At 44.3% G+C, this 13,842-nt stretch overlaps 1 protein-coding gene across 1 annotated transcript in view; it reads right to left on the bottom strand.

Annotated features, from left to right (window-relative positions):
• TMEM255B (transmembrane protein 255B) overlaps positions 1 to 13,842 on the bottom strand; it is a 788,288-nt gene that overhangs the window by 66,903 nt on the left and 707,543 nt on the right. Inside the window, exon 8 of the mRNA XM_078658950.1 lies at positions 12,640 to 12,783. Within this exon, the coding sequence (XP_078515076.1) occupies positions 12,640 to 12,783 (144 nt within the window). The remainder of the gene's footprint in view (positions 1 to 12,639; positions 12,784 to 13,842) is intronic.

Genomic DNA, 13,842 nt, shown 5'->3' with positions numbered 1-13,842 from the left:
ATTAATCAAAACGATACGTATAAACACGACTTTCATATGAGGGTTAAATGCCAGCTCGTAATCTAGAATTGCTACCACCAAGTATGTACAGGTTATACCAAACGAACCTTTAAAGTGTGGATTATTACGCGCTTGATATTACTATTTGACTATTCACAGGCTCTCTTAGTGCTCATGACGAATAATTCATGCCGCTATGCAGCTGGCAACCGTATGGCGTTTAAATACGGTCATACGCGCTTAAAGTTGCTTAAAGTTGCCGATTCTTACCTCCGGTTCGGTTGTCCTTCACCTAAGCATTTTCGCGGGCTTTCCAGATACGGAAGAACCACACTGGCCCTGTTTTTACGTAGTACTTATCACTGCGCATGCGCACTCCCTCATAAGCCGGTTCTGCGTTTTTTTATATATCGGATTTGGAGAAACTTTATGGATACTTAGACGTGCACAGTATTACAAGGCAATGTTATCGATATGACGAAATAAAACAAAAATAAAACAACATAGCGTGTGTGTTGACTCGCCAGTGTCATGGTAGGCGCTAATCTCGCTTCAACTTAAGTAAATACAAGTTTGCATATAAAAGAGTAAATGCATAACAGTTGTCCATCGTAAGTTCATTAAATGCTAGATATGCAGTTCAATCATGGATAGTTCCCAAGTTCAAAGGTAGCAAAGAAATTCGGTCCGATCGTTTAACCCATGCGGTTTCAAACTGTTTAAATGGAAGATCCAGTAGTTCTCACGTTTCAGTAAGTTCTTTTTATTGATGGGACCTTCTTTATGAATCACTGTCTCAAGTATACATGCTCGTAGCTGACTTATGTGGTGATGTTTCTCTTTGAAGTGGATCGCTACAGAAGATTTTACAGTTTCCATTCTAATATTGCTTTTATGTTCTGTTAATCGTGTTTTCAATTTCCTCTCAGTGTGGCCAACATACACTGACCCACATGGGCATTTTAACAGATATATCACATTCATAGTGTCACATGTTCCGTTGACTCTTAATGGGATTGTGTGCCCTTTCATAGGACGGGTTATGGAATTCCCCTTCATAATATTATGACAACTGCTGCAATTCATGCATGGGACTGTGCCTCGATACTTTGTCTTGGGTTTACTTTCTATAGGGTGTGTCAACATTTCTCCCAAGTTTTTTCCTCTAGTAAAGGCAAATAGAGGTTCTTGTGTGAAAATTCCTTTAAAATCCACTTCTGATTTGAGCATCTGCCAGTGTTGTCTTATTATTACTTTAAATTGGCAACTCACATTAGAAAACTTACTGACGCATGTAATCCTTTCAGTAGTCTTTCTATCTTTGCTGGTTAAAAGATCTTCTCGTGTTTGATTTTGGGCTCTTCTTAGTGCTGTATCTATGGTGTGTTTAGGGTATCCCCTATCACGAAATCTTTGAGCCATGTCTTTGAACTGTTCTTGACATTTTTGAGAATCAGAGACCACTCTCTTCACCCTTAAGAATTGAGTATGACCGTATTTAAACGCCATACGGTTGCCAGCTGCATAGCGGCATGAATTATTCGCCATGAGCACTAAGAGAGCCTGTGAATAGTCGAATAGTAATATTAAGCGCGTAATAATCCACACTTTAAAGGTTCGTTTGGTATAACCTGTACATACTTGGTGGTAGCAATTCTAGATTACGAGCTGGCATTTAACCCTCATATGAAAGTCGTGTTTATACGTATCGTTTTGATTAATACTAACTCACACAGTATAGATATACAGCAACAGTTATTTTGAAGTGGTTATCATGAATTGAATAGTATCATTGATGCTTTATTTGTATGATTCCAGATTTCCCTGATGAAGGTGCAATGCGCACCGAAATGCATTGGAATTTTTTTTTATAGTCTGGTGAAAACGTTCCTATATGAACACGTGAAATGAACATGAGAAATTTATTTTGAAAAAGTGTAATAAAAGTAAATTTGGAAGCAAAGTTTAAAGCAGTTACACAGAAATGTATGTACTACAATATACGTTTGAACATTTGCTGAAGGTTCAGCCCCTACTTGTGCCCGGGGTGATAGGACTATGGATTAATAGTCCTGCTACACTTGGAATTATTCGACACTCCCCAGGAGGAGGGAGATATCCTGGAGCACGGATTGAATTAGTAAAGTGACAGGCTGTAAACATCCCACTACCTACAGTTAACTTCTTGAGTCCCCCTACGGGAAGGAGCACGCCTAACAATCACAATGCAGTATGACGATGTCACACACTCCACAGACATTAGAGCGGAAGTATTTGCGTTCACAACAGAAGCAAGTGAAAGAATGTATTCACTCATTGGAACAGAAACGACAGAACAAACGTTTGTAAAAAATAAAGAGCAACAAATAAAGCATTTACTGTACTTAACCAGGAAAGAGATCAATCAGCGATTACACGCCAGTACCATGGTAAAATACCATAAAGCACAACGGATCCCCAGAGGCCTTCGAATCTCCCTGCGGCCGGCTCTATGTAAGAATTCTAAACCATTCACTGAACGCTGGTATGCGATCCTGAACAAATGCAGTTTGGACTTGATCCTTCTCATTATCGAAGAGTTATCCAAAATACTGGCGGAATTAAAAACTGACATAGACAAAACTACGGGAGAGTTAAAAAAGTCAATATCGGAAGAAGAATTAAAAAAGATTCTCGAGGATATCAACAACCAACTCATTAGGCATACTCAAGAGGTCAATGAACGTAAATTAAGGAAGTAAAAGAGATACTCTTGATTACAAATTACAGGAAGTATACACGTGGGCAGAAGTATACGCTAGGAGACGTCAAACCAAAACTTACACCTCGCAAACCGACTCCTCATCAACTGATGATGATAGACGCTCCACACAAGGAGGGTCAAGAAGGGGGCCATCAACACAAAGAAGTCAAGCTGGACCATCCACTGAGGGTCCTTTTTTAGAAAGAGGCCCCACGGAAACGGTAGACCCCGGAGGGGACGTAGAAAAAATAAAAGAAATAAGTCCGCCCCAGACAAGAAATATGACAGCCAAGAAGGACAAACCCAAGAAACAACCACAACAGACATGAAAAACTTGGTAATCAATATTTCTGATGAAAAATTCAACAACATCCAATTAGAAACATTACAGAAAGGCATGTCCTTTGTACCCACTGCACGGACTAACAAACTGGAGTTGGAAATAAGCCTGTTTAAGCTCACTCGGAAAATTAGATTACGTCATTTCTTTGATAATGTTGTAACTGAACCAGCACAACAAACAATGGACCAATTAAAAGGTTTAAAGACTACCAGCACATATATGCCTCCAGTCAGTCATAAAACCATTGACTTATTTGAGACTCTATGTAAACAAGATATAGAGAGAATCAATACGAATAAAAAGAACTGCAAGAGGAATATGCGACGAATGAGAAAATAGTGTGTCAGAAGGCAGACAAAGGAGGGGCGATGGTGATTTTGAACAAGTCATATTATGAAACAGAGATCAAGACACACATAGAAGACCAACTATTGTACATGGAAATAAAGTGAATCCCACTGAAGAAATTCGCAAGACACTAAACATTATCCTAAGCAAAAAGCGGAAGACAAAGGAACAATCACCGAAAAAACGAGAAAATATCTGACCCAAGACAGCCCTAAGAGTCCCACCATATATATGGTACCGAAAGTTCATAAGGACCTGTTTAAGCCACCGTGTCGTCCCATTGTATCTACTAAAGGCAGTCTCCATGAGCCAGTGGGGAAATTCATTGACCGGTATCTACAGCCCCTGGTATTAAAATCAAAATCATACATTAGAGATACCACTGATTTTTTGTTTAAACTGAAGGACCTGAATACACAGGAGAACATCATCATGGTTACTGTTGACGTCAAGTCATTATATACATCCATCCCCCATAAGGAAGGTCTTGAAGCCATTGAATTGGCCTTGTTGAACAGCACATATGAACAGGAGTTACAAATCTTTTTAATGGAACTGATGGAATTCACATTACTGAACAGCTACTTTGAACACGAAAAACGCTGGTTTATGCAACGAAACGGCACGTCTATGGGCAATTGCGCCGCACCGGCGTATGCGAATTTATTCATGGCCTCATTTGAACACCAATACATTTATGAACGACATGAATGGGCAACACAACTTTTGATGTACGTACGATTCATCGATGATATTTTTCTAGTATGGAAAAATGACAGACAATCATTGATCAAAGAGTTGGAACTATTGAATACTAGGAATGAACGAATAAGTTTTACATGGCAAATTAGCATGGATAAAATTCAATTCCTAGACGTTGAAATTAATCGAGTCAACAATCAATTCAGCACGAACTGATACCGTAAATCTACGGATAGGAACAATCTTCTGAAATATGACAGCTACCACCCCCAATCATTGAAAACGCATTTGCCTTATACTCAATTCTTAAGGGTGAAGAGAGTGGTCTCTGATTCTCAAAAATGTCAAGAACAGTTCAAAGACATGGCTCAAAGATTTCGTGATAGGGGATACCCTAAACACACCATAGATACAGCACTAAGAAGAGCCCAAAATCAAACACGAGAAGATCTTTTAACCAGCAAAGATAGAAAGACTACTGAAAGGATTACATGCGTCAGTAAGTTTTCTAATGTGAGTTGCCAATTTAAAGCAATAATAAGACGACACTGGCAGATGCTCAAATCAGAAGTGGATTTTAAAGGAATTTTCACACAAGAACCTCTATTTGCCTTTACTAGAGGAAAAACTTGGGAGAAATGTTGACACACCCTATAGAAAGTAAACCCAAGACAAAGTATCGAGGCACAGTCCCATGCATGAATTGCAGCAGTTGTCATAATATTATGAAGGGGAATTCCATAACCCATCCTATGAAAGGGCACACAATCCCATTAAGAGTCAACGGAACATGTGACACTATGAATGTGATATATCTGTTAAAATGCCCATGTGGGTCAGTGTGTGTTGGCCACACTGAGAGGAAATTAAAAACGCGATTAACAGAACATAAAAGCAATATTAGAATGGAAACTGTAAAATCTTCTGTAGCGATCCACTTCAAAGAGAAACATCACCACATAAGTCAGCTACGAGCATGTATACTTGAGACAGTGATTCATAAAGAAGGTCCCATCAATAAAAAGAACTTACTGAAACGTGAGAACTACTGGATCTTCCATTTAAACAGTTTGAAACCGCATGGGTTAAACGATCGGACAGAATTTCTTTGCTACCTTTGAACTTGGGAACTATCCATGATTGAACTGCATATCTAGCATTTAATGAACTTACGATGGACAACTGTTATGCATTTGCTCTTTTATATGCAAACTTGTATTTACTTAAGTTGAAGCGAGATTAGCGCCTACCATGACACTGGCGAGTCAACACACACGCTATGTTGTTTAATTTTTGTTTTATTTCGTCATATCGATAACGTTGCCTTGTAATACTGTGCACGTCTAAGTATCCATAAAGTTTCTCCAAATCCGATATATAAAAAAACGCAGAACCGGCTTGTGAGGGAGTGCGCATGCACAGTGATAAGTACTATGTAAAAACAGGGCCAGTGTGGGCTTCCGTATCTGGAAAGCCTGCAAAAATGCTTAGGTGAAGGACAACCGAACCGGAGGTAAGGATCGGCAACTTTAAGCAACTTTAAGCGTGTATGACCGTATTTAAACGCCATACGGTTGCCAGCTGCATAGCGCCATGAATTATTCGCCATGAGCACTAAGAGAGCCTGTGAATAGTCGAATAGTAATATCAAGCGCATAATAATCCACTCTTTAAAGGTTCGTTTGGTATAACCTGTACATACTTGGTGGTAGCAATTCTAGATTACGAGCTGGCATTTAACCCTCATATGAAAGTCGTGTTTATACGTATTGTTTTGATTAATACTAACTCACACAGTATAGATATACAGCAACAGTTATTTTGAAGTGGTTATCATGAATTGAATAGTATCATTGATGCTTTATTTGTATGATTCCAGATTTCCCTGATGAAGGTGCAATGCGCACCGAAATGCATTGAAAAAAAAATGTATAGTCTGGTGAAAACATTCCTATATGAACACGTGAAATGAACATGAGAAATGTATTTTGAAAAAGTGTAATAAAACTAAATTTGGAAGCTAAGTTTAAAGCAGTTACACAGAAATGTATGTACTACAATATATGTTTGAACATTTGCTGAAGGTTCAGCCCCTACTTGTGCCCGGGGTGATAGGACTATGGATTAATAGTCCTGCTACACTTGAAAAATAGGATAACGCAATGTTTCATATCGCCATCTATCGCGGGAAAATAACTCTGTGTTAACGCTCTATTCACAACACAGCGGTAACATGCAATAGTTTCCCGATAACACATCAAATGTCCACGATAAAGTCACCGGGACGGCAATAAAAATCTAAACTCAAACGTGAAAAAAGTTGCGATGGGCCCAACCGCGATAAAAAAATCTGCGATAATCTTCGCAAGGCCTGCAATTCACACACGTCAGGCAAGAAAATTAATATAAAAGTAGAACAAAATCACAAACAAATCCAATACAACTGCGAAGCACAATAGAGGATGTTGGAGCAAATACAGAGGACAACCAGAAGCCCACAAGCCCTACGGAGGACCAGCCTGGGACCTCGGGGTCAGGGAAGGGCAAGGAGAAGAAGAGGAAGACGCAGTTCAGTCTGCAGGAAAACAGGATCCTGATAACGGAGCTGATAGAACACCATCAACTACTGTTCATCACCTCCACTGTGTCATTGGCAACAAAAAATGGAATATGGCAGTCCATCGTGGACAAGATGAATGCAGTCGGAGTGCTGAGGAGGACAATGGAAGAGGTCAAGAGGCGCTGGAATGGAGTGAAGTGTAAAACCAAGCAGAAGCTCTGCAACAACCAGAAGGCAGCAATGCAAACTGGAGGTGGGAGTCCAGCGCCACAGGAGGAGCTGGATGAGATGAAGGAAATGGTGTCCACAGTCATCAGTGTGGAGACTGTGGCAGGAGTAAGAGGTATGGATACTGCTCATCATGACCTGACACAACAGCAACAAGGTGCGTAACGACCAGGGACTGGGGGACGGGGGGAGATGGGCACAATGGCACACATGCACAATTAAGTATAGCACAGTGCACACCCACAATGACTCTGGATCTTGTCCCTGACCCCCTTGGTACACTGTAGCACATCTTGAAACAGCAAGTAGGCCCCCGTCGACTATGTGTCCAGAGGGTGGCCTTCCCACAAACCACCAATCTCACAACCAACCCATGCGCATGTGCTAAATCCAGCAAAGCGGCGTGTCTGTGAGCAACACTGACAATGCAAGTGACACTGCCTGACGAATAGCATTACTGCAGTCAATATATCATGAAATGTTGCACGCCACGCTACTGAGGTGGCTGAGTGTGGACCACATCCGTGAAGGAACAGGTCACACTGTGACACATCCACGTGCACAAACAACCAATGACGTAAACAACACATCTGCGGACAAACCATGCCCCAGACTCCCAACTCCCACCAAGAGCCCAATGAACCTAAGTATGCAACGTCTCAGCACTATATAAGCACAGAAGTCAAGGCACACCACATGAAAGGGATAAGGGGCAGCTATATCAGAGCTGCAGGGGCGACTCTCCCAAAATGCAGCACACACACATAACATTCAGACCACATCAACATTGACAACAATGTGGTACAAACTGCAACACGTTCACAAAAGAACAGAGGATACAACTGCTGCTGCTTGTGTGTAGAAAATGACCAATCACATTTGGCATAGCACGGAAATGTGAGTTGAAAATGTACAAGTACAAACACACATTCGTGATGTTGTCGAAATATCCACTGTCCCGCATCAAATGGTCAACTCCTCCCAAACAGTCACAATGTACACTGTCAAGCAGTCTGTATGTAAACATGTACAATGCGTCAACATACATGTGAACACAATGTTAAACTGCATCTACTCTACACATTGCAGAGGGAGAATCAACACCTCCTGCAGAGCAGACCCAACAACTCTTCACTGATGATGAAGAGGACCACCCCACCTTTGACATCGATGCCCTCCAACAGCTCATCGACACCCTCAGCACCCCACCTCCTGGAGCAGGGCAGCCCAGCCACATTGAGGAGACCCCACCCACTGCTTAGACACACAGCAGGAAACACCCACAACCACGGCTGCCTCCCAGGACCCCCACGAACAACACATGGCCTTCCAATGCCGTGTGTTGGGGTGCCAGGAGAAGATGGCTGAACAGGTGTGGGTGGGGTTCGACCTCATGGCATCCAAACAAGATGCCATACGTGGGTGTCTAAGTCCCATCAGGGACCAGTCACAGTCCCTAACGGACATCTACAGTACGCTCCATGCTCTCCAACGAGCAATGGCTGACATCGCTGGAGTCCTGACTCGGAGACAAGAACAACTGTCTAGTCAGAGTGGCTCCAGCGATGTCAGCCGGGAGTTGGGACACATGCGGAGGATCATGGAGAACATGGAGTGGACGCAGCCGGAAAGAATGGCTGCCACGCCTGCACACCAGTGAAATGTAGCTGGGTTCTTCCATGCCCTGCAGAGCCTCTTCATGGCATTGCTGCCACAAGGCCTGGTGCGGATGAATGCTGCTGCTACCACTCCATCCAAATCTCAGCTCCCTGAAGTGTCAGTGCCACACAGTGCGGCAGACATTCCACCACTGGCCCCTGATGTGTCACTTCCACACAGTGATGCAGACAAAACAACACCCACATGTGAGGCACATGATACATCAGAGGATGAAAATGTGGAAGATTCTGCCTTAGTGGTAAGAAGGACGCAGTAGCATTCCTCTGCGCCACATGGCCTGTTTCTGCTTGGTTTGGCCCTCTGCATCATCACCTTCCACTGTCCCCCAATAAACTCTGCAACACTCGCCTTGGACCTCGACATGGACTGCCATATTTTGTTTGGTTACCAATGACACAGCAATCAGACAGTGAACTTAACTCTTCCTCTTCCGATGAACTTGTCATTTCCTAGAGGACTCTGGCTGGCCCTCCATGGTGCAACAATGTAAAGTGGGATTTGCATGGCCCTGTACTGCTCCAGCTACAACACTCCACTGAATGTGCATTAAACATTCAAATTCACACAGATGTGTCATGTCTATGATCATTCAAGTGTGGAAGTATGGATGAATGTAGGGTCAGCGATTCCCCCTTATATCCATGTTGCTTACGTTGTGGGACTCGAGTCACAGGGTGCAACATTACCGATTGCGGTCCGGGTGGCGCCAACACTACAACAGAGACACACACATTAGTTACTTCCTTGTCCAGCCCAGAACGGAACCATGCCCAGAGCCCCGGGCTCATTGTTCAAACCCCTACTCTGGACTGGCATATGCCAGGCCTGCCCACTCCACTTACGCTTACAGGGGGGACGACAATGCTACGTGTCTCAGGTGTTCCCTGTAGTGATCTGCTGATCACAGGTCTAGTTGTCAGCATGCCACAGCCACTCCCCGATGGCTGGTTTACACCCACACAACATCCATCCAGCACAGGCTTCTCACGACATGTGACCCTGCCAAAAAACGGGACGAGAGCACAAGCTCGAGGCAATTTCCACTATCTATCTGAGTGTGTCCATGTGGTTTTTATTTATGCATGAGGGCCTAGGGCCCTACCACATCACATTCTCCACTACCGGACGCGACATGATGGCGTCCGCACCACAAGACTATATCAATCATAAAGGACCCATGACTTGCAGTGCACAGAGTTGGTGGCAGCCGAGGCACTTTGGCCGGCACGGTCCTACCGCCACGAGACGGTGACTTGCGGTGCACAGAGTTGGTGGCGGCCAAGGCACTTTGGCCGGCACGGTCCTACCGCCATGAGACGGTGACTTGCGGTGCACAGAGTTGGTGGCAGCCGAGGCACTTTGGCCGGCACAGGCCTACCGCCATGAGACAGTGACTTGCGGTGCACAGAGTTGGTGGCAGCCGAGGCACTTTGGCTGGCACTGGCCTCCCGCCACGTGGCGATGACTTGCAGTGCAAAGAGTTAGTGGCACCAGAGCTGAGCATGTGTGCAACCTGTGATGATGCGTAGGCCTCAATACGCCGTCCTGCCAATCAAGATTCGATTTGAATTGTGAGCCTAGCTGGACTGCAGTGTATGGCAAAGGCAGCAGGCTTCACAGACATGACTCCACGGCGGGCTGCAGCAGGGTGCGCTGGGGGCCCCTGGCGCAGAATCCAGCGACAGCTGAGGTGGTTGCACCAGCACATGGTAGGCCCTCTTGGAGACACGCCGGTTGTGGCAGGTGAGCATTGAGGCCTGGGTGTGCTGGGACGGGCAGTCATCGCTGGGCTGCGGACCGGTCTGGGGACCAGGGCTGGGGTGCAGCAGGCGCACAGGGTCGCATAGGCACCACTGGTCACAGCAGCGCCCTTGTGGCTGGGTAGGGGGAGTGAAGGTGCATAGGTATCATGGTGATACAAACCGTGATGCTTACAGGTATGAGAAATCCTGCATCATGAGACCGTAACAGAAGTTTGTGTGAACGTAACCTTCCTTTTCTTTCCTATGAAGGTTTCGACACACGTACTTCTGTGACAGTCTTATTGAGCAGGATTTGTCTTTCCTGTAAGCATTCCAGTTTGTCCATGTGCTGTACACTGTACCAGATTGGGTTTGTGACTATATGGACGCTTGACCATTGTCACCATTTGTCCAACAGGTTTCTGAATACTGACTTCTGGAGTATGGAATTGTATTGGGGAGTTCCCGCAGCATATGCAGTTACTTGAATCCATGCGTTGCCCTGATGAACTTCCCCGTGAGGCGTTGGCTGTGCTTTTCAAATTGTTTATTTGTGTATTTGTAATAAAGGACTGTTTTTGCACTACTGTTGACTACTGGACTTCATGACCCCCATTTCAGTTACTACAATCTTAGATCTTGGGCACAGAGGCATCTGGCAACGGCTGGTGTTGGGGTTGGTTGCTTAGGAACACTACGAATTGGAACTGTCGTGTGGTGCGGATATAGGGGCCCGCCGTTGCTAGTGTGGACATGCATCCTAGACGTGTGTGAGGAAGTTTGATAGGGCTTGCCGTGAGACTCCTCTGACTCTGGCAGTTGCTGGTTGGAAGGTACAAGGGGCCAACAGGTGCAGCACAGCCAGCAGCTTTGTCTGCAGAGGGATGTTGGTTGTCCGCTGTGTTGGTACCGTCAGCCTGTGCGCAATGTGGGTTGGGATGCGGAGGATGGTTGTCCTTTTGTAGTGGACAATGACTTCCTCTGGCGTTGAGTCTCTGAGGCTGGTGCGTGTTAGGAACGTCCACGGTCCTGTTCTGTGCCACCTCAGTGGTAGTCCGGGGGGATGTGGTCCAGGGGGGGCAGGGGGGTGGTGGCAGTGGGTGTTGTGCACCTCTTGGGTCTTGAAGCTGCATGATCAGTGTCTACATGACATGTATTGGTCTTCAGATGTGGCTCTGGCTGGGCTCCCTTTCATGCTGCAGGTAGTTATCCTGCTTTACACCAGTCAAAGGCAGGTGTTAAATCCCTGCTGCTAACACGCCTTATTGCCTGTTTTTGGATTGCAACGCAGATCTGGCTGGTCGTTGAGAATATCGTCGTGTTTTTGTGCGTTTTTGAACGAGAACGCCTACTGTGCATATCGTTAGCGTTAGTTGTCGCTCTCATCTGAGGCAATATTTTTGCGAAAGCTATCGCTGAAAAACTGGCGATATCGGCAGTTTGCACCGGCTTGAGAATGGGCGTTAATTCTTTTGCCACTTTTGCTGAGCTAAAGTGCCGATAACTCTGTAATAAGTCCTTAAGAATATGCCCCGGAAAGTTTTTAAATAACTACACCAAGCCACACATGGAGAAAATGAAGCCCCAAAGATTTAGGGGAAGCGTGAAAACGTCACTCTTTAGAAAAGCATTTGACCTGACCGTGGCTGCATAGGACCACCTCATCTGTACTTATAACCACGCATTTGGCCCCTTCATGCCATGTTATTAAACAAAGACAGAAAGACCCTGCTCACAGAATCTGAAACCTGCAACAACTTTTGATTTTATATAATCCAGACCAATATAATCAATGATACTGCAACAGCCACTGTCTCAAGCAGACCCATCCCCATGGAAGAGACCTAAAACCAAGACAACATACATCAGATTTTAGTATCTCATGCCTGATTCTCAGACCGGGAAAACTCAAAGTTTGACTAGAGGAACAGACCAAATAGCAGAGAATTTACCAATAAACAACATATAAACACACTATAAAAAACTAAATAATTGAAATAATCAAATACTATTTCAGGCTTTGTCACATTGATAGGGCAAGAAACAAAAATGTTGCCCTATGCATCATTGAAAGTAGTATTGATTATCATGGGTTCCGGGTAGCTGTGCAGTCTAGTAGAGCTGGTTGATGATGATGACGAAGATGGTCCCCATTTCATAATAATTTGGTACATGCTTTAAGCTAAACATTGCATCTCAAAGTGCAGGGGATCAGTTATCGGGCAGAGACAAATAACCATTTGGGACTCATGGAGGCAGGCATCGAAGACATTGAAATAAACAGGCACTGTACCTGAAGAGGTAAATGATAGGGGGTGTAGCCAGAGATAGTTGACACGGAAGGGCAAAATCCAGCATAGGTGAGGATCTGCTGTCCTGGGTTGTATAGGATCTGGGGAGGCTGACGCGAGTTGAAGGCTGTCTGGGATAAAGGCACCTGTAAAAATAAAGTGGGGAATCACATTGGTATGTGCATGCATTATGCCTCCTTACTTAATACATTCTATTAGGGAAATTGAAATGGGAGTTATAGACTTGTTCTGGTATTCCTCATTAAAAAAAATGTGGGCAGATTTCAAAAGGTGGATTTTAACATATTGGCAAATATGTTATTATTTTTCAAGTCATAAAAACAGGAGATTAAACTTATGAAAGCAACAACCATGTAGGCTTTAGCAGAAAAACACCTGGGACGTTATGTGTGAGAAGTTGGCCTGGCATACGCTGTCCACTATTCTAGTGGGCACCTTGCACCAGTCCAAACGACCCTTATTGATGGTAGGTTAAAGACAACCTTTATAGAAGTTATCCTAGTGGTAGCTGTGGAGAGCAACCTTAAGGCCAAATCTTGAAGGAATGTAAAGTAGCTTGTTTTGCCAGTCTATAATCTCATGAGTGATCAAATTAAAGGAGAACCACATCAGGTATATATAAAAAATATATGTATTTATTCTAAACACCCCCCCTAGTCTCTTTATGAGGCTAGAGGCAAAAGTACAATACAATTACTTAATTAGCACACAGTAAATTAGCACAGTATATGTTTTGCCCTAGGGGCCTCACAAACCATATACTAAGAAAGTGGTATAAGAACCACGAGGAGCATAGAGACAAGGCCTAGGGCCTATAGAACCGCTGGGGAAACCAGGAACCACCCAAGGTAGGGATGCAGGAGACCCACTGGGGACGCGTGCAGTGTCTAAACAGATGACGTCTGTGTAGAAAGTTGCGGTTAGATTTTTAAGGATTAAGGACACTTAGGAATGTACTAGGAACAAACCCCTTCCGTACTGGACACTTCAAGAGTCAAGACCCACGGGAGCACCGAAGTACTTGTGTTACCTCACCCAGGGAAGCCGGGTGCATAGGTGTCTTTTCTTGTCGGGTTTCGTTGTCGTTTCCTATGGAGAGCTGAAAAGAAGTGCTGCAGGCAACCAGAGGAAGAGTGTTCGGATGGATCCAAGGGTGGATCGAAGATCTGAAGAACCTGAAAGCA

Source organism: Lissotriton helveticus, chromosome 8 (assembly GCF_964261635.1).
Source record: "Lissotriton helveticus chromosome 8, aLisHel1.1, whole genome shotgun sequence".
Classification (NCBI taxonomy): domain Eukaryota; kingdom Metazoa; phylum Chordata; class Amphibia; order Caudata; family Salamandridae; genus Lissotriton; species Lissotriton helveticus.
Note: the sequence above shows the minus strand (reverse complement) of the source record. Positions and strands in the feature narration are given on the sequence as shown.